The sequence below is a fragment of the Mustela putorius genome, unplaced genomic scaffold (genome assembly GCF_011764305.1).
Source record: "Mustela putorius furo isolate JIRA1106 unplaced genomic scaffold, ASM1176430v1.1 tig00000580_pilon_pilon_pilon, whole genome shotgun sequence".
In the NCBI taxonomy this organism is placed as follows: Eukaryota; Metazoa; Chordata; class Mammalia; order Carnivora; family Mustelidae; genus Mustela; species Mustela putorius.
Window position 1 is genome coordinate 6,289,834 of NW_025421423.1, and position 22,212 is coordinate 6,312,045.

At 41.6% G+C, this 22,212-nt stretch overlaps 1 protein-coding gene across 1 annotated transcript in view; it reads left to right on the forward strand.

The window, feature by feature from the left end:
* PLPPR1 (phospholipid phosphatase related 1) overlaps positions 1–22,212 on the forward strand; it is a 262,202-nt gene that overhangs the window by 206,557 nt on the left and 33,433 nt on the right. Inside the window, exon 3 of the mRNA XM_004747703.3 lies at positions 13,296–13,484. Within this exon, the coding sequence (XP_004747760.1) occupies positions 13,296–13,484 (189 nt within the window). The remainder of the gene's footprint in view (positions 1–13,295; positions 13,485–22,212) is intronic.

A 22,212-nucleotide genomic window follows, 5' to 3' on the forward strand; every position in this document is an offset into this window, starting at 1 on the left:
AAGACTCTTATAATTTCTTCTCAATTCTGCACCATTCTCCCCTTCCCCCACAAGAAGAAAGTAATGCCTTCAGTATCTAAAGACTGGCATTCTAATAGACCACTTCTTATTCTTGTAGCTTACCCGGTGATGCTCATTCCTATAATGAAGTCAGGAACTGAGACAGTTGAATCCAAAAATATTTGTGGCCTTGGAGCAGAAGCTCCATTCCTTTCACAACAGGGTAGGTTGTTTTGGCCATGACTCTTTGGAGTCCTATAACTCCAAACTCCATAACTTTCCCATAACAGAAAACCAATTGCTCTATGGGAAGCCATAAACAAAATTTTTAATAAGGATTAAAGTGAATCCTATGAAACTCAGGAGGCATAGACTGGCCTCAGCATAAACTAAAATAAGAAACTAAAAAACCTGTCTTTCAAAAAGCTTGAGTAGAAGTGAAATATACATTTATCCATGTTAAGCCTCAAAGGAATAACTAAAGTATCTGTTTTTTTCTGGTTTGAGATAAAATCACAAATTGATTTGGTTACTCTGTTCATTTCATGTCAGTCAGAAGAATCTCTGCACTTATATTTAATTCAAGAGCAATTACTTAATTAAAATTAGAAATCAAATTAATTACTCCAGAGTAAATATATGCAATCTATTAAATAAACAACATATTTCAATTTTAGGGCCCATAGGAGGAAAATACTTAGAGGACCCTGGTGTGGAGAAGCTCAGGAACTTCTGCCTTAGCAGAAGAAAGGCAGCTCCAGGTTCTGGGGTTTATGAAGGAGATTCAGTGAAAGCAAAAAGCTTCAATTCTGTTCATCTACTAGAACATCCCCCATGGGGCTGACCTGTTCATAGTGGTTCCTAGAGAGCTTTCCCCCCTTATTTTACTTTTCTGTGCTATATAACAAATTGCCACACACGTAGCCACTTAAAAACACACGAATTTATCTCGTGCTTTCTGTGGTTTAGAGTCTGTGTGTGAGTTAGTGGGGGGTCTTCTGCTCAGTATTTTATTAGGTGGAAGTCAAGGTGTCAGCAGGGACTGTAATCTCATCTGAGGCCTACGGTCTTCTTTCAGGCTCACTAGTTGCTGGCAGAATTCAGTTCCTGTAGGACTGAGACCTTCAGTCCCTAGAGTCAGCCCATCATTCCTGGCTACGTGGTCCTCTCCACAATATGGTAGTTTGCCAACAAGGTGTTTCTACTGCTTCAAATCTCATAATTGCATTTAGGTCTCAAGTGATTAGTAGGTCAGGTCTTCCCAGGATAATCTCTCTCTTTTATTAACCTAAAGTTAATAATCAGGGACCTTAATCACATCATTATAGTTCCTACACCTTTGTTACATAATATACTATAATCAAGGAATGGCATTCGGTTATATTCATAGGTCTTACCCACACCAAAAAGGATCATACCAAGCATGAACACTAGGGGGCAGAAGTCTCAGCAGAATTCTGCCTGCTGCAATAAAATGAAGAGAAAGAAGAGTGAGGATTGATCTTGGTTCAGCCTCTCCCAGGCTTAAAGTCACCATCCTTGGGCATAAAGCAGAATTAGGCTGTGGGCATAAGTATGCTCAAACTGAAGGAAATCTCAGTAATATAAGCATTTGTACCTCTTAAGCCTAGTTTTGACTGTTTATCTCTTATATTGGCCTGATTTATTTTTGCTGACTTAATCATTTATTATATATTTGCATGGTATGTCTAATATTATAAGGTCCTTTATATATTGGATAATCCTTTGCTATCTGCAAAGAGCTTCTCCAGGTCTTCTCATTTGATCCCATTTCTCATGTTGTCTCATTCCCATTAGGGTATTTCCCCTCATGCGGGTCAGAGGATTAGAGAAGCTAGAGCCATGCATCTAGGATTACAAAGTCAGTGACAACAAACACCAAAAGTTAGGTCTTCATCTCCAAATTATGGTCCCCGCTCCTTTTTGATCCTCTTTTGTATCATGAGGATATGATGGCTTCCAGTGCCGCCTCTCTTTGGTTCTCAAAGAGGTTGAACACAGTTTCTGTCTCCTTTCTCCAATCTTCTGTGTCATCTTTGAGAACTAAGCAGACCAGGATTTTGTTTGCCTACCCTTCTCCTACAGGACTGTAGGCCCCCTGCATATTGATATGCTGGGTAACGGTTTAAATTTTGTTGCGTTTCTGATTGGCCAGTTGATTTTATGTAACTCTTTATATATTAGGTTTTCCAGACAACAGGTTCTGTTGTTTATTCTGTTTTGGGAAGGCTGAGGAGAGCCAAGAACTCCCCCTTTATCAGCAAGTACCTTGTAAGCCATGAGTTAAAACAGTATTTTTTACATATATTACTTTTCACATTTAAGTGTTTTATATCATTACGCTATCCATTTTACATATGAGGGAACTGAGATTCAGAGAGATTTTATATAATACCTGAAGCCATACAGGTAGCAAATGTGCATTTAGTACTACATCTGAGTCTTTAAGCTCCAAAGGCCATAGACTTCTGTAATACCATATAACCACTAGGACATCACTGATGACACAATCCTTCCCTGTCTCATCCTGTGTCTGTCATAGTCAATATTCTCTTCTTGATTTCATCATAACATCCACCCACCCTCCCTTCCATCCCTCCACACATTTATTCTTCCATCCGTCCACCCATCCATCCGCCCTCCAATTAGAACAACTAACCAGTGTTAAACACCTGTCATTGGGCCACTTGCTCCTATCCTGGTAAAATGAAGAACTCCTTCCTTCCTACATTCCTACCACTAGCTGACAGATTTAGCACATGGTTGGTAATCAGTAGTTGTCTGCTGACTTACAATGCTTCTGCTGAGAAGCTTGAGACTAGCACTCAAATCAACTTAGTTCACTTTAACAAAGGAGGCAGTAGGACTGTAGAGTTTTACACCATAGAGACCATTTATACACTGCTTCCATCTACCTCTTACCTACTTCTCTTAAGTTAGGTAATAAATAAAATGCAGATCAAAGTCATCCAGAACTTTCTCCTCGAAGCCTTCTCTTGACTCCTCAGGTCATCACTGTCACTTACTTACACATTTCACATCACTGAATTTTGGCCTCCTCCCCGCCCCCCACCCCCGCCACCCCAACCCAGAGGCCTGAGGCAGCCTGGGGAAGTGCAGGGCCAATAAAGGGCAAGGCTGGTGAGCTCCTCGGGCCAGAGTCCTGAGCCTTCCCCTCCACCAGCCCCCGGAGTCATTCAAAGCCTTGCTGGAGAACTTCACATTCATCACTAATGAGTGTTCTCAAATGACAAAATCATTTTGAATTTTTATTCTGCTTTCTCTGATATTTGCTGTGCTTGCTAATTTTGTGTTGTTATATTCATCCGTGTCATTGAATTTTTAAAAATCCCTAATGGCAGAAGATCAAAGAGAAAATTCTGTGGCCCAATTTAGCTTAACTTAGACTTAATCATTATCCTTTCCTTAGTGTAATTGTGTATCGACCGAGAATATTATACACTTGACATTTCTCCATATTATTCACCAATAAATAACAAATTTGATGCTAGAGGATAGAAATGGGGGGACAAAAAGACAAGAATGTTATATTTATATCTGTTCTTTAAAGAGTGGCCAGGCAGGAAGGCCTAAAGCCGCCCGGACTGAGAGGAAGACCTGTGTATTTTCTCCTAACTGAAGAGTAATGCCTGATGAGGTTTACTGGCTTGTTCTCTAGTCAAATGATAGACTTTTTCTCTCCATTACCAAAACCTGGGTAGGACAAAGCCTAAGGTGTACGACAGAGAGAAAATTGCTTAATTTACCTGAAATAGCTATCACTGAAGATTTGGGAGGAGTAGCAAGACACAATCATATGTGTCTTAGGATCATAACTCTTTAGCAGCAAAGTAGGTGATGGCACGAAGGGGCTGAGATCCCAAAGGCAACATGAGCAGGTGGGACAAGATTTCAGAAGTGTACTTGGCGGAGTATGGGATCCTGAATAAGAACATGGCAGCTGGCAGAACAAAAATACGACAAATAGGAGTGGCGGTGTGGTCAGAGAGAACCGACAACTCACCAGGGATGGCATGAGGAGTGGAAAGGGTGAAGGAAGAATGGTCTGGAATGACGTTGAGAATTCCAATGCGGGTGACTGAGAAGGTATTGATTAGATTTACCAGGATAGAGAAACTCAAGAGAAGTGGCAGGTGAAGGGGAGGAGAAATGCCAAACTCCAAACGACATTTGGACTATCTGTGGACCACAAGGTTGGTGGTCAGGGGAGTGTGCAGGGGGTCCAAGAGTGGTGATAGGAAGGGTCGACAGAACCAATATAAGAGTAGAATCCAAGGAGGGGCGCCTGGGTGGCTCTGTGGGGTAAAGCCTCTGCCTTCGGCTCGGGTCATGATCCCAGGGTCCTGGGATCGAGCCCCGCATCAGGCTCTCTGCTCGGCAGGGGGCCTGCTTCCCCCTCTCTCTCTGCCTGCTTCTCTGTCTACTTGTGATCTCTGTCTGTCAAATAAATAAAGAGTAGAATCCATAGAAAGAGATGTGATCTCCCAAGAAGAGAGCAGGGAGAGGAGAGGCAAGGATAAATCCTAGGAAGGTACTACTGTTTATCAACCAAGCACAGTAAAAAGGAAGTAAAAGCAGTCCAGGAAAGAATGGCCAGAGGCAGAAGAAAGTAGTGGTTTTAAATACTAAGAAAGGAAAGAGGTGGTTATGGGGTGGGGGGGGGGGGCTCAGGTAATCCTCATCTTACCCCAAAGCCATGTAAAAAAGCATTGAAAAGAACAAGCATGTTGTATGAAAGTGAGTCACTGTATCGTACACATGAGACTAATATACCGTATGTTAACTAACTGGAGTTTAAATAAAAACTCTTTTAAAAAAGGAAAGAACAGGGCCGCCTGGGTGGCTCAGTGGGTTAAGCTGCTGCCTTCGGCTCAGGTCATGATCTCAGGGACCTGGGATCGAGCCCCGCATCGGGCTCTCTGCTCAGTGGGGAGCCTGCTTCCCTCTCTCTCTCTCTCTCTCTCTCTCTGCCTGCCTCTCTGTCTACTTGTGATCTCTCTCTGTCAAATAAATAAATAAAATATAATAAATAAATAAATAAGGAAAGAACAAACCTATAGCACTCAAAGAACAAGAGAAAGGATTAAACACTTACCATGTGCTAAGCATTTTACAGACATTATCTCATTATGCTAACTCGGGTTTGAAGTATAAAAGAATGGTTACATGGCACCAGAGGTTCAAATCCTGACTCCACCATTCACTAGGTCTGTGAGCTTTAATTATTTTTCTTCCTTTTTTTTTTTAATTTTCTCATCTTTTAATGAGGGTAACCCAGTATCCTACGGTGAGGTATGAGTATAATGTAAGTAAATGCATTTCAAGTTATATAGCTTGTTATGTGGCTAATCAATGAGTCTTTACTATCCTTTATTTGGGATTGCCTCTGTAATATCTGTCTCCGCCACAGAAAGCCCCAGAGATCATGTCTGTTTGGTTAACAGTTTTATTATTGGTGATTCAATTTTGTTAGCAGGTGAATGCCCCCAATGCCTGCACATAGTAGGCACTCAATAAATATTAGTTGAATGACTGAACAATCTCATTTCATCCACATATTCTTGCCTATGGGTATACCTTTGTTCTTGTTAAAGAAGGGAGGCGAGTTCTCCTACATACACTGGTCTATTGTAAGTTTTCCAGATTTCACAAGAGAATGTTATTCTTAACCACAGCTTAATTGCCTATTAATTAAAAGACACAGGTCTGAGGAGGGAAATGGAGAATTATTAATCAAAAGGCATAGTTTCAGTTTCAGTTAAGTAAGTTGAATAAGCTAAAAAAAAAATCTGAGGTACATTGCACCTGTGACCAGTAATACCATATAGTATGCTTATGTATTTGTCAAGGGGGTTGATCTCATCTTGTGTTCTTACCACAGTAAAATAAATTTTTCAAAAACTGTCTCAGAAAATATGATTTATAAAGGGCAAATAAGGATCAAATATACTGACGAAGGAGAATTAACCAATGGCTTAATAATTTTATTTTTACTCCTTCATATCTTGAGAGATAGTATTGTTTGCAAATAACAAACTGAGAATAGTTACATGGCTCTTAAAAACTTGTATGTGTAGAAATACAATATTTATCAAGAAGCATTATTTTGTAGATGGGAAAACTATCGGATTATTCAGTCCTGGCTAATGTGATGATTTTATATTCTCTTACATACTTTGGTGCATGTGGTATTTGTTGCTTATTCAGAAAAAAATTTATATTCTACTCAAGTTGTAATTTAAAAAATAGCTAACAGTTGTTGAGTACCTGATAAGTGGTTTCGATATCCTAAATCGTATAGTTCTCATACCATTCCAATGAGAACTCATTTCTCATATAAGGAGTGAGTTACCCATTTCACAGGTGAGGAAAGTAAGGAATAGATAGGTTATGTAATTGATTCAAAGTCATACAGTGATAATTAGTGGATTTGGGATTTGAACCTGTGTGTATTAGTCACTTATATGTATAAGGAACTTGCACACTATGAGATAAGTATCAAATAAAATAATGCCTCATTGAAGGATTTTTGTTTTACTCTCAGTAAGAAATACATTTCATACTATATTATACATACTTCCTCTGCCTGTATGTTATATACTAAACATATTTCACATAAAAAAACTTGCTCTTACTATGTGTGAAACTCTCTGATATATGCAATTCTATTCTGTTCTCTTCCACTAAAAGAATTCTAGTTGAACTCTGACGTTGTGTACATGTGTTTCATAACCCAATAATGGTTTCAGACCTGCAGTTTGGAAAACCACCATACTAAGGGACATATTAAGAGTCAATGATAGTAAATGAGTATAATAATAAGTAGAGATACCGTTTACTAAGCATTTACTATGTCCCAAAATAGGGTTGTTGATGTTTATGTATAATATCCTCAATTCTCATTACAACTTTGAAAAGTAGCTCAAACTTTTCTCACGTAAGAACTGGGACATGGAGAAGTTAAGGGACTTGTCCTACAGAGATGAGCCTGATTAAAGTTCTTCCACTAGTCTAATAATAACATGAAAGTATATTCAACAATTAAATCAGTAAAAAAAATACAGGTCTGTATTTCACTAGCAGGTTACTTACTAGAAAATAGTCTCTAATTGACTGCCACCTAATAGTTTCTTAAAAATCTAAGCCGAGAGAAACAATACCTGGGAAGAAGTATTTGAAGTATATATATAGTCTGGTTCATTCTTCCTAGTCAGACAGTGCTTTAAATACACAGTTAATATACAGTTTACTATACCATTCTTGTGCTACCCCATTTTTCAAATGGAGAAACTGAAGCACAAGATTTTAAATCCCATGCCTAATAAGCAGCAGAGTGAATTTCCAACTCAGGAAATGTGTCCCACACTCTAAGCCTTTCATCGTGCTATCTCTCTAGTTCAACCTAGACTGAACCGTAATACCCGCCTCCTCAAGTCTGTCCCACAGTATTGCTTTTGTGCATTTTGCTTTGATGTGATGTTATCAGCCTATGTTAAGAATTGACAGGGGAAGGGACTCGTGGGTGGCTCAGTCAGTTAAGCCTCTTGACTCTTGATTTCGCGCTCAGGTCGTGGTCTTGGGGCCGTGAGGTTGGTGCCACATCAGGCTTCGAGCTCAGGAGGGGTATCTGCTTGAGATCCCCTCTCTCTCCTTCTGCCCCTCCCCATACTCTCACGCCCCCCAATAAATAAATACATCTTAAAAAAAAAAAAAAGAATTGACATGGAGTCCCATATGATGAAAAACAGCACCATCGTATTCCACATTGAGCCCTTCTTTATCAGACTTTTTATAAGAACCTAGGAAGAATTCCAGTCCAGTTACTATATTAGAAATATTCTACTTATCTTTATCCATTGGTTAGTTTTATCTTACAGATACTGTGAAATGTGCAACTGACCAGCATTTCCCTATTGTGTTGACTATTAGAAAACTTTTACTCCAGGTTGGAATTCTGTCTCCTTACTTATGTCCTTTCTTCTTTTGTTCCAAATTCTCACCAATGCTCACTTACTTTATTTAATGGAGGTTGTTAAAACTCCTTTTTGGAACAAAATGAGAATATACAAACATGCCTCATTGCATATTTATGAGTTATTTATTAACTTTCCTACAAATAAGGAAACTGACACTAGGAAACATTTGAATAAACCACTCAAGTTGGTAGTACCCAGTCTACCACTCAATGTCATGCTGACATATTTGTGACCTGATTTTCTGCAGGCCACAAAAGTTTGGGGAGAGAAATGCATCATATTTAGTCATCATTCTGGGTCCACCCCATGAGTTGTGTGACATTATGCAAGTCATGTAGTCTCTCTGTGCCTCTATTTCATCACCTGAAAAATGGAAATAATAATATACCTACCATGCAGGGTCATTGGGCAGAAGCAGAGTTAATGTATGTAAAGTTTTTAGAGAATACCTGGGATGTATGCATCATATATATCCTGACCCTTATTGGCACCATCTCTTCCTCCTCTTTCTTGGCTCTTTCCTATGTTGTTTATGTGGAGAACTTCCAACCCCTCTCAGAGGGTCACACTTACTTCTAAAGGTGCCCATGGAGGTCTCACAACGGCTCATGATCCATTTTCTTATGTTTTCCCTCCTGCTTACGACCTTGGTTCACACTTCCATTAGCACCCTACCTGTGGGTTTCCCACCCCAGCCCTTGTGTGCAGCTACAGACACTCGTGCTTAGCTGGCTCTATCTTAATATGAAAAGCATGCAAGTCCTTCATGTGTATGATTTCCGGAAGTCCTCACTAAGACATCACCTCTGCATCACAACCACACTGAATCTTACTATCTAAGCTCTGATACAGTTCTCCTTCTGCTGAGTTTCTTTTATCCCTGCTGACTTTGAACTGATCATACACCCCCGGGGCTTAGTTCAAACCAGTCTCCTAAGCAAACCCCATGCTGTCCTCTTCATCCCCTGTACTCCCTTCTCTTCCATTCTTCAGCCCTTTACCTATTCTTCTGTCAACTCCCTCCCTACCAGTTCACCAGACACAGGCAGCCATGTATGAACCCCAGCTGGGGATCAGCTGACACCCTCCTACAGATCTACCAACCATCGCCTGGTTCTTGTGTTGATGAGCACTCCCCAGCCGGATCACAAATTCTGCACCTTCACAGCACTTAGTTTGGGACTGAACACAGAGGCAGTTACCACAACCAGTTGTTGTTGTCTGATTAATTTGCAGTGGGCTTGATAGTTGCTGGCAAAACCAGAATGAGGAAACCCTTTGGGGAGGAAAACATTCATTGCCTCAGGCAGAGTGACCTAGCACCCCAGTTAGTTTGGGATGATCTCAGTTTGAGCACTGAAAGGTCCCATGTCCCAGGAACCCCTCAGTCTTGAGCAAACAGAGATAGTTCGTCACCTAGACTGGGCTTCCCAGTTTCACATATGCCCCTTACACTCCAGACCAGATACCAGTCCTCTCATGTCTGTTCCCAGGCTCCTGGATGAGTGCACACACGTGTCCACACACACACATTGTCGTATTCACTTGCTGTCATGAGTCATACCATCATTACCCATTCCCCCACTCTTTGAGCTTATATCAGGTCATATAAATTAATGTCCACAATTGCTCCAGACTTTACAGACCCAAGGAAAGTGTACTGTCATCTCCGCCCTTTCCCTCAGCTTTGTGACCCCCCCACCATTATCACTCATTGTGACCTTCACTTTTCTCTAATCACTGGAGGGTAGTGATCTCAACCCTGAGAGGCACAATTTTGGATATTGCTGGCTTCTGCCTTCTGAATCCTTGTGGAACAGTCGGGATTTAATGTGTTTTTATATACCAGATTGTCATTCTTAGGAAGTGAAGCTGAGGAAAAACCGTGGTACATAAGGCCCTTCCCCCCGCCCCAACAGCCATAATTGCTCCTTTCACATGGGTATCATCAACCCTCCACTAGCGCTTGGGTCCGGCACAGCCTCACCATCTGCTCATGTGACACCAACATTATGGCCTCCCTCCATGCATCTCTAAATGGCGCTGGAGAAGGCAACAGAGATGGCAAGTGTGCCAGCTGGCACCAACGACACAGACCTAGACAGTGATGGATCACAGCCCAGGACCAAGAGGAAGGAGGGAGGACCCTGATGGCTAATCGTGCGCTGTCATCAGAGTGGCAAGGCGGACCTCTTCTGCTCATGGAAGCAGAACCACTGCAGTGTTTCTGTTCCTGCAGTAAATGCAAAACTGCTTTTTAATCTGTGGTCCCAAGAGAATGTTCCATAGAAAAGAAACCTAGAAATCAAGATCTGAATCATTCTGGCTTTGCTTCTGTACGTGTCTAACTGGCATTACAGGAGACTCTCCAGGGAGTTTGAGCATTACTTGAAGACGGCAGGCAGGAGTTTCTGGCTGATCAGGGAGAATGATCAGGGTCAGTAGACTTATGCTTCCGGATCAGTTCTGTCCACCAGGCTGCACAAGTTCCCACGTTCCCATACCATCCTGAGTCTCCAAGGCTCTCTGTTCCTTAATGCCCCGCAACTGACTAATTCACGCATTCATTCCATTCTCTTTCAGTGCTGCTTTCAGGATTGAACTGGCCAGGCAGCTGTTCGAGATTTATTCTATAGATTTCAAATTTAGGCATACTGGCCTTGGCTTTTTTGTTGGCATTAGTGTTGATTTTGATGTATTTGAAGTTAAGATGGTTCTATGTTCTAAAAGTTTCTAGCCTACGTTTTTCTAGTGAGTCTTTTTACCTGTGTACATTTTTGCTTTTGTGGACTTCACTTTCATCCCACCCATTTTAAAATGAAAGTGGTAGCACAGGGATGTCCAGGAAAATCTGATACTTGTCCTCTGTGGAGGAAGCTAGATGCCATTTTTGTTTTTGTTTTATTCAAAAGCTCCTATAGATCCCGCCTGTTCTCCAAGTAGCTGTTTCCTGCCTGTTTTCCAAGTAGTTGTTTCCCAAGGGCTGATGAAGCCACGGGACAGAAATATGTTTCCAGCCACAAGGAGGAGATGTCTAGAAATCCCAGATCAGGCCTGTGCAGGAGACACAGACAGCCGTAGAGGGAAAGCCCCCCAAACTGTGGGAATCATAGTGTTTCCTCAGCTCTGAAACATTCAGGTCACCTGACTAGGCTCCTTCCCATCAGGTCAGCTCAGTTGACCAGTGAAACAAGAAAGGAAGAGAAACTTCATGACCTCGACGAGATCTACTAGCTTCCAGCAGGAGCACCCATTAGCAGGGGCAGCTTTGGAGCACCTCTCTCTCATACTTACCCAAATCTCCTCTCTGGGGCTCAAAAGAAAAGAAAGCAGAGAGGGCTGACCCGAGCACTGGTGATTTACACGTGGCAAATTCACCGAGAAATACCGTCAGGCACAGAGAAACACACAGGAGTATCCAGAGATGACTAGATGGTCAGAAGTTGTGACAGAAGGTCCACTGGGGGAGAGGGGAAGGAAAAGCCAGAGAGCAGAATATAGCCCTTGTAGAACCAGAGATAAGTCGTGTCTGAAGGGCGGTGCGTGGGAAGTGTGGTTTGCGACCTACCTGGAAATAAAGAAAGGAGGCAATGGTTGAGATCAAGGACAAAGACCCTTCTAGCAGAATTGTTAGGAGTTCACGTTTAAGACACACTACAGCTCAAAGCTCCTGAATGCTTTCAGCTGTAACGAGGAGGCACTGCAGGGATAAGATCACAAGTAGAGGCTGTGTCGGGTTTCAGAGAGTGTCCAGAGTATAGAGCTTCTCTGTAATGCTGGGGCTAAAGAAATGGATAGGAAACAGGTAAAAAAGAAGCCTCTCTGCACTAGAGTTGAGCCTCTGCTCCCCCCCATAACTCTTCAGGCTTTTGTGGAGGGTGAAATTTTGATCCCATGATACAGGTGGGGTTTTTTTTTGGGGGGGGGTTGTTTTGTTTTTTTCTCCAGGGGATCAGAAAAATGTGGGTTTCTAGTCCCAGACTTACACTAACTAGCTATGTCATGACATTGGGTTAGTCATTCCAAGGCTGGCATAAGAACTTCTTACTTTTTAGCCTTCCTAAACCCTTCTTTTCTCCTCATTGCCCCATATGTACTTCCAAACAAAAAAAATTTTAAGCCATAAACGATGTACAAAGACATCCTCCCAAGATCTGATTTTTTTTCCCGTAATGATTACTTTGATACTTTAAAAAAAAAAAAATCAACACTTAAAAAAAATTTTTTTCCCCTCCATTTTACTTTCCCTGCTTTGCTGATTCTCAACCTAAGTACCTATTTAGATAACCTGTTGGATAATTCAGCAGTGCTCAGTTCCCCTTGCTGGGCCTCTGCCTTCTCATCTAGGAATTAAAGGTTTAGATGGGAAGATCTCCAGAACCTCTTCCAGCTTAATTTTCTGTAATTTCATAACCTCAAAAACCTGTCTCCTATCTACCTTTATCACCATCTTATTTGGCATTTTAGTGTTTCTAAATATGAATAAGAAAACTAATGTTGGCTTTTTCATATTTCCTCAACTTCTCATACCCAAAGGCTACATCTAAACCTCAGTGAGTACCTGGGACATTTGTGAGTCGAAATGAAAGGTTAAGTGTGTCCCCTTTTATATCTAAACCTTATGAAGGATCTGTGTCTATGATAAGATGTTACCAGGAAAGCCCTGCATTTACTGGTGGAAAGCATTTTGGAATAAAGGCACCTTTTTGGAGAAGGTGACAGCTGTGCCTGGTCTAGGATTCCTGGACCATGTGTTCGGCTAGTAATTTAGGGTGTGGTTCTAGGCTTTTAACGTTTCTAGGCTTTAGCTTTCCTGTTTGTTCATTCATTCATGATTTACCTGCCTCTAATATTTTGTAAGAAGGTAAGTCTATCTCTAATACTTTATGAAATTTCTCACATCTACATCTTGCCAGTTCTTATGCCACTGCCCCTTGACTTTTCACCACTGTCCCGATTGGAAATACTGCCTTGACTCCCAAGCATCCTCTGAGAGGGTGACCAGCAGAAACGGGGTCTCCCTCCAAGCCTTGCCGTAGTCTGCCTTTCCGATGGGAGCTGTTCATTATTTTCTGGAAGGTTTCTATAACAGATGTTACGAGGCAGACAAGCAAGCACACACTCCCCGAGCCCAGAGCGTGCTGAGGCAGGCACGCACACACTTGCCAATACCAAAAGGAGGAGAGCGGCTGGGGTGATGGAGGGAGTGTGTTCTGCGGGGCGAGCACTGCTCCGAAGTCCTGCTAATGTCTCTGTGTGGCCATGCTGTATTTTCAGCTTGTCATCATGGCTGGGACAGTGCTGCTTGCCTACTACTTCGAATGCACTGACACTTTTCAGGTGCATATCCAAGGATTCTTCTGTCAGGACGGAGACTTAATGAAGCCTTACCCGGGGACAGAGGAAGAAAGCTTCATCACCCCTCTGGTGCTCTATTGTGTGCTGGCTGCCACCCCAACTGCTATTGTAAGTACAGAATAGACTTCCTTCGCTACTGTCAGATCCAAAATAATATTTCCTGTCTTCCTTTTCTCCTTTTTCCTCCTTTCCTGGGCATTCACCCAGCCTTACTGGGGTGTCCTATTCCAGCCAAAGCCTTGAATGTAACTCTGCATTTAAAAAAAAAAAAAAAAAATCTCATTAAAATAGGCCTTGTCTTTTATAGGTGGCTTTTGTTTTTGGCGTCGGAATGTATATAAATCTATGCATTTTGTAAGTAAGTGGGAATGTTCTAAATCAACAGGCTTGATTGGCTAGTACTTTAGTGAAGAGTAGCCGCTGTGCTCTCGGGGGTGGGGGGAAATATGCTGTGGGTGGTATTCAAGAGAGGTCTTGAATGTAAATGCTGGCGCTGATTTAAAGACTCAGATCGGAGTGGAACAGACTCCCCAGGGCCTTCGTCTCCTGCTGTTCTGATTGAACTTCCAGACTGGGCTGTTGCGAGAATCGCTTGACCTGAAGTTTGCTGTGATTCCTCCTTGGTGACTCTGGCTGTGTTCACATTACATCACGTTCAATTCAGCTACAGCTTTACCTTCATTTATTTCATTCTTCTCTCTCAGGAGGCAAAAGAATTGGCTGGGCCCTTCTCAGAAGAAACTGTTTCAAAAGCCTAAACTCAATAGATCTGTGTTATCCCGTAAAGGGCTTGAACCCTTAGACATTTTAATTTCAATTTTAAAAATGACTTTGTGAGTGTTTTAAGATAAACCTTTCTGTGTCTGAACAGGCTACAAGGTCAGATTGGTTGGGATGTAATCTCCGCTGTCATTTCCCCGTATCTCTTCTAAGAGCTGCCTCCCCCCAGCTCTGACCCCTTCTCCCCCCTACCCTCTTCCTCTCCCCTCTTTTGGTAATAAAAATATTGACTGCCATGCTGAGAAATATTCCGATGGCTCAGACATGCAGTTCAAGTATTTTCTATGTCAATGTTTTGCTTGCTTTAAGATGAGTAATGGAATAGAATGTTGAGGAGAAAGAATATGGGCATAATGAGTCATAGTACTTTAATTTCATTTTGATCATTGATCCTTGCTTGGCTCTACAAGCCCCCCCCCCCACCCCGCCATGCCTTTAAATGATAAGACGATGCTGTAGCAATTAAGGTCAGCTGTGAGAAAACTGCGGTGTTGCGGTAGTTAAAAATACAAGCTCTGCCGAATAACACACCTGGATTCCCATCCTGTCTATGTGACTTTCGGTGAATCACTCTGTTGCCCCCTCTCCCCCCACCGTTAAACAGGGATAACAGGACTCCCTACTTCACGGAGCTCTCATGAGATTTTAATAAGACGGTTCATACAAGTAACTCCGCACAGTGTCTGGCATGTACTAAGTGTTTAGAAGTAGGGGAACAAAGAACCTGGCTAGAAACTGTTTTTCACCCTCTTCAGGATCACAGACCAACTTCCTGTACCTGAAGAGAATGAGATTCCACGTAAAAACCCAGGAACTGCAATAGATTTATTCCGGAATCATGTCCTGATGTCTTTTTGTCTCAGAAGCATATCATTTTCTTATGTATTCAGACATCTCTCTGAGTGATATGTTGACTTACTAATGTATTTTCCTCTCTTCTTCCTAGTCCCAGGATATATATCATTGCCTAGGTTCTCCTGTAATTACTTAGTGGAATTAGAGAGTTTTTTTCCATCCAAAAAAAAAAAAAAAAAACCTAAATAAAGCAAGGGAAACTGATTAGGAAAAATCAGGGCCAAAAAAAAATTAGTGAATCAGAAAAAAATAGAATTAACAAATAAAATCAGGAGCTGATTCTTTGAAAAGTAAAATGTTCAACCCCCTAGATAGTCTAATATAAGAAAAGCAGAAGTAAAAAAAAGTTAAAACATATACATATATATGTATAAGCAAAAATACATGAACCTTTAAAAGTCTATATTGTATTTACAGGGCAGCTGGGTGGCTCATGCAGTTAAGCGTTTGTCTTTGGCTCAGGTCATGATCCCAGAGACCTGGGTTCAGGTCCCACATCAGGCTCCCTTCTCAGTGGGGAGTCTGCTTCTCCCTCTGCCCTTCCCTGGCTCATGTGCATTCTCTCTTGCTCGATCACTCACTCTCTCTCTCAAATACATAAAACCTTAAAAAAATAAATTGTATTTACAAGTCTCTGCCAGTAAATGCTTTCTTCTCAATAAAACTGGTAATATTTTATGAAAAGATAATTTACTAACAATGCCCTAAAAAGATGTAGAAAAGCGAAATAGTGAATAAAAACAGAATAAATTTTTAAACATATCTAAAATTTATCTCGTAAAATGGTACTGAGGACATGTAGCTGTAAAAATTCCTTCAAACTCTCAAGGAATAGAAAATCCATAATTCTATAAAATGTCCCAGAGCCTAAAAACAAATGGAAGGCTTTTTAGTGCACATTACAAAGCAAGAAAAATATGGATTTTAAACACTTAAAAAGTCTGCATGCACACCCACAAAATCACTCGGTAGCAAAAACAATCTCCCTTACGAAAGTTGATGCAAGCATATAGAAAAGGATTGATACACTTGTCTACCTAAAAATAAGCATTTCTAACCAAGTAAAAGACCACAGAAAGTTTATAGGATATATGACTCAAATGTAAATATCCTTAATATTTACTTTTCCTTAAAAAAATGAGCTTCCCAAATAAAAACAGAAGACAAGAATAGACAAGTAACAAAACAGTAAATTGACTCTGTGCCTGAACATTTCTATACTTATCCATTATCAAAGAGAAGTAATTTTGACAAGGACAGTATTTCCCCCTTTCTGTAAAATTGGCAAATGTTTTAAAGAAACACTGTGTTGTTGAAGGTACAGAAACTTTCACACAGTTCTCATAGAAGTAAGATATATTAAAAGTTTGTAAACTTCAGACTCAGTCATTAATTCCAGTCCCTGAATTCACGTTAAGGAAATAATCAGTTTTACATAAATATAAGGATTTGTGTTTAGGGATGTTCATGTCAACAGTAGTTTCAATGGGAACCTTGGAACTAGCTAAATACACAGTCCTAGAGGATTGTGTAAATACATTAGGAGACAGCTGTGTTTTTGAAACACCTTTAATAGCAATGAAACAGGCTTTTGATATAATGTTAAGATTTTTTTAAGGGCTAAAAAATGTGGCAGTATTGCATGTAAAATCTTTCTCCCTTTCACAAGAGAATCTGACTTTCTTTTAATTTTCTGGGTCCACTTCCCTAGAAAAGGGAAAAGTGGTATGTATCCACTGTGTTGCTAGGCAAGATTAACCCCTGATTGGTGAATTGCACCCGGACTCCGAGGACTATAACTACCCAAGGAGGTGCCGTGCTATGACTTCTAAGTGCAATGACTCTGGAAATTTGGCACAGCCATTGTAGGACCCTGAAGGCTATGCCTGTGGAGTTGCTGCACCATATGTTGACTTCTATAGGGTTTGGGGCTTGTAAGCCACAGTGGCTCTTGCATCCTTTGATGTGTCTATGGTCTCTTGCACCTGAGCTCCACGGCTCTGCTGGACCACTGTGAAGACACGTGCTGAAGAGGAGCATGTGATGCTTCCCTGTTGGCAAGCTATGGTTCCTTCCAAGTAGACCAGTGCCAAATGTAGCATGTGGTTGTCTGTGGGTCTATTTAATGACCCTAAGAAGATACCTTCTGTGTGTTGCAAGATAATCCCACATTTATAATTATATATAAAAAGACTAGTACAAAATAACTAAAAATTCACAGCTATTATCTAGGAGTGCTAATGGTACAGTTAATTTATTCTTCTCTTTTATACTTATATATTCATTTCCAAATTCTACATGAATGTGTAATATTTTCAAATCAAAAGATACATTTTTAAAACATTGTATACTCTAGTTCTTCTGGCAGTAGTTGTGAAATGACCAATCTCTAATTAGACTTGAAACTCTCAATTCTAATAAAGAAAAACACACAGCAAAAACAAAAACAAAAACAAAACAAAACAAAAATAGGAAAACAGAACTTAGTGAAGAATGTTCTCCCTGGGCAATAATGATAGTTTTTGATGATGAATCTCCCCGGGCAAAAATGGTAGTTCTTTCATTCTAGGATTTTCAGCAGAAACTGTTCTGTTTGCAAAGTTTGATCCTGTCTCTTCCATTGATTACTTTTCCCCAAATGACACAAATTTACATGGGGGTCAGTTGCTCCACTGGGAAGTCAAAGGGTGTGGTCAAGAAGCAGTGAACTGAGGACTAAGAACTCGCAGTTCTACTCTGGCTCTCAGGTGTGGAACCCTCTCCATTCCTTTGCTTCCCTGGGTGAACAATGTGACCAATAATGCTAGCAAGTCCCTAAGATATAAGCTGAGGAATATTCCATAAGTGAGGGCTATAAGCATGACATCTTTATTTATATTCTGTAGATTTTTGCCTAACTTGTCCTTCCAACATCCCAGCAAAATAGAAAAGACACCCCAAAGAACATAGAGAAAGGATGTGGTCCAGTTCCCTCATTTCTGAGTTGAGAACCTTGAGACTTAACTAGGTTAAATGGCTCACTGAAGGTCCAGCTAGTTCTGTAGGTGACTGAACAGATAGCCGCCCATTTGGTACCACTTTCCTTTGGCTCCCAAATGAGGGGCATTGCTAGAAGCCAAGGCTGATTACAGCTGACAGGTTAATAGCAGAGAGCCGCATGGCTTTGGAACCCTGCCGACAGTGCTTTATCGTCCCCCAGGACCTGAAAATAAGTGAGTAGCGTCAGGGTACAGAGCAGAACTCTTCTGATACCCAAGTACATTTCCTGGGAGGAAGGAACTGTATTCAATTCTTCTGTCCCATCCTTGGGAGGTATGGCTTGTCCAAGAGCAGCCTTTATTGGGCCATGGGGATCAAGATCCCAAGTCTCTAACTTCGCACAGCCCGTTTCTGTGTGTGCGTTCCCTGTTCCCTTCACGCTGCAGTCAGCAGGTCTCAGGTTGAGTATATCAGGAGAGGCAAGGATCCCAGTCATGGCTCTGCCTCTGATAATTGTGTGACCTCTGGTGAGTCATGTTCCCTCTAGAGGCTCCGTTTCTCATCTGTAAATAAAAGGAGGGGTTGGGCTAATGATCTCCAAGATCTTTCCAGTTCTAACATTCCATGAAAGCTATTTAAAAAAAAAAAAAAAGATATTCTGGTTGGAAAGCTCCACATGTCATGTTCCCAAGCCCTAAGTCTCAACTTTCTTTCTGGAGTTTGATTTTTACACTCTGTGGCTGGTCAGGTTTTCGCAGAACAGCATAGAGTTTTTGTTATCGTTGTTTATTCCTTCCTTAGACCCATTTCCTGTTTTCGCTGGAAGAGAGGGAAGGCAAGACCCTCTGGGGTGACTTGTATGATATTAACTAATGTCAGTTTTCAAAGAAGTAGCTCAACCTGCATGCCGGTTTTCTGTGCATTCTCAAGCACGTTAGCCATAGGAAAGCCCAGCACCTTCCACTGCTGTTTGTCCCTGGGGATGGGCATTAACAGCCCCATTCACGGCTTCGGGGACGCACAGGAAAAGCACAAGGGAAAAGACTCTGCCGAGTGTTTGCCCTGTCATTTCCTATTTCTCCTTTTGTGCGCTGCTGTCAGAAGAGATCAGCATCATGTTGAGGCAAAGCCTCCTGGGATAAACTGCACAGGGACAGGCCATGGCTGTCTCAGATCTTCAGGAAAGGTTAGAGCTTGGGGGATTTATCGTGTCCAGAACTGTTCAGCCAAAAGCAGTAGCCCGCACTTCCAAGAAATCTGCAGAGTGCATACTAACCAGTGTGGAAACCCTGGGTGCCTGCTGCCTCTGGCCTCCTGAGGAAACTTGTACACTCAGAGTCCAGGGCAGAGAGTCTATTTGGATAAGAGGATTTAACTCAGTGGAGAATCTGATTTACCTCTATCTTACCTCAGTGCCAGCCCCGCAAGGCATGAGAAAATGGCTATGAAACCTTTTCCTTGGCCTCCCAACAAAGTGACAAGGGGAGTATTTAGTATTGAAGCAACAGCACTTTCGATGTCTAGCGTGCGAGCCCTGAAACAGCTCACAGTTTGCATGCAGCTGTGCACGCATGCATATATAAGACTAATCGCGAATTTCCTAGGAAAGGAAGAGACAAACACAATTTGATAGAAAGGCACAATTTGGAGGAAATTGTGACTCTTCATTTGGGGGGGTTTCCAGGCTGTCAGCTCTTGAAGTGAGTATAAAAGCCCAAAGCACAGTGTGGAACAGAGTGGGCTCTCACTGCGTGCAAGTCTGTTGGCTGGCTGACGTGGGTCGCAGCTGCTGAGACAAAGGACACATTGTGGTCCCTTGCGCTGCCTCTGAACCTGCTCTTCCAGGCTCTGAACAATCTCATCCGTTGAAGCCTCTTTTAGCACTTCATAATTCACATCTTTTTCCCTTTCGTACATGATCACATGACTTCCTTTTTGTTTTTGTTTGTTTGCTTTTTTTAATCATGAGACATGATTTTGCTGCTGTTGATGCTAATGCCCTCAGTCTTTAAAATGACATTTTTTTCCTGGGAAAGATTTATAGGTACCCATTAATGGTTGTGGATTGTTTTTTAACTTAAAAAAAAAAATGTGTTTCCCCCCTCTTCTGTCTACACTGCACATGAGTGCTCTAAATTCTCTCACAGATTGTCTCTTCCCCTCACATCATCCTGAAGGGAGACTTGCTTACCGTCTTTGAGATGCCCCTTCTAATGATTGCTGATCATTGTTAAGGAGCTTTGATAATTTGCTTCTCGAAAAGACTCTTTGCCTAAAAATACATGCTGGTCAATTTCCTTATGCATTTTACGTTTCACTGAGAGCAGTATACTACCTAACCCATTTTAAATTCCAATTTCTCTGATATCCACTGTCCAGGAAAAAAGGGATAAGAGATTACTGTGCTTCGGAAATATAGCATACCACTTTTTTGGTACTACATTTTATAACAGGTGTCAACTGAAGACTGCCTTCTGAATGGGTAGATGTGGCGCCTGGAGTCACACCAGTGGGGAGCCTCCAATCCATAAACACTTATTATCCCAGTTGCTGAACAGTTTTCAAAATGCCATCATGCAGATGGCCTTGACTCCACTGAAGGCGTGATTTGTAAAAGGCATAGGAAGTCCCTAGAGCTGAATTCCTTACTTACACTTAGATGTAATTAAAGCAGAAATCAAGGGCTCTTGAACCAACCAGAGCTCAGCACCTGAGAGGACCAGAATGCCTCTACAGATTTGGGTTGTCCGTGGCCTTCACTGGGGAAGATTAGAGCAGAACATGAAGATGCTGGCAGTCAGAATTGGCAGCACAGTCTGTACATGTTAAATTTCCTGGGTCACTAAACAAAATCTACTGCAAAGGCCATGCCTGCCTTTCCTGCAAATGCTCAGGACTATATAGAAGCCTCTCAGGAGAATACTGGAAGCATCCAAAAATCCCTGGAACTGAAAGCCCTGAAGATATTTAGACACTAATATTGGGAAGTATACAAAGAACCCTTTCCTCTTCCTGAGTATAATACCCAGAAATCCCAGAGAGGAGGCCTCCAGCCTCTGCCGTCCTTTAGGAACCCAGGTGACAGAGGTATCAGGCAACAGGATGACTCTGGAGTGGGTTGCATCCACTTTGCTGAAGGGAAGATGACTTGGTGAGGGCAAAGTGAAATAAGGCCCTGGAGAGTTTAACCGATGGAACTGAGATTACAACCCAATTATATGACTTCAGTTTCCCTTAATCAGCACTCTCTTGTCAGTTCCTATCATAAAGGCAAAAATGTTGGAGCTGGAAAAGCACAGGAGAGGTCTTCTAGTCCTACAGATGAGAAACTGAGGCCCAGGGAGGTCCAGCAATTGGTCCAAGGCCAAATACCTGGTTAGGGGCAGAGCAGAGCTAGAGTCATACCATGTTTCCTTACTCCAGGACTAGAGACAGTGATTTTTTTTTTTTTTTTTAAACCATTCTCAACAGACATTCTTGTCTAGATAGACCAGGAAGTAAAGACAACAAACATTCCTTGAGCACCTACAGATGCTTTGACGTACATTTTTAATACTCACAACTGTTTTCAGGTATAACTATTACCCTCCTTTTCAAGGTCATGAAAAAAAGAAAAACTGGGGCTCCGAAATTTCAATTACTTGCCCAAAATCACACATCAAAGGAGGAGAGAGCTGAGATTTCAACACTACAGCCCACATTCAAGAAACAGCAATGATTTTGATCTTGCCAAGTACCAGAGCCACAGCTAGCATGTGTGTGAGCTCAAAACATAAATTCCAGAGTTTCTAGATGCTCTTTTTAGTGACAGCCACATATAACATGCAGTGAATCCCCCTTACAATATGAGATTGTAATACATCTTCCAGTGACGACTATTCCCTGCAAACTCTTTTTATTTTGAAATATAAAAACTGTCCCCTAAATATTTTGCATTTATATCACTTATTTATCACTTACCAGATCTCCTTGAAGAAGTGAAGTCTATAAGATAACACACTGTGGGGTGCCTGGGTGGCTCAGTCATTTAAACATCTGTCTTCAGCTCAGGTCATGATCCCAGGGTCATGGGATCGAGCCCCATGTCAGGCTCCCTGCTCAGCGGGAAGCCTGCTTCTCTCTCTGTCCCTCCCCACGGCTCATGCTCTGTCTCATTCTCTAGCTTTTGCTTTCTCTCAAATAAATAAATAAAATGTTAAAAAAAAATAAACTAAAACACACC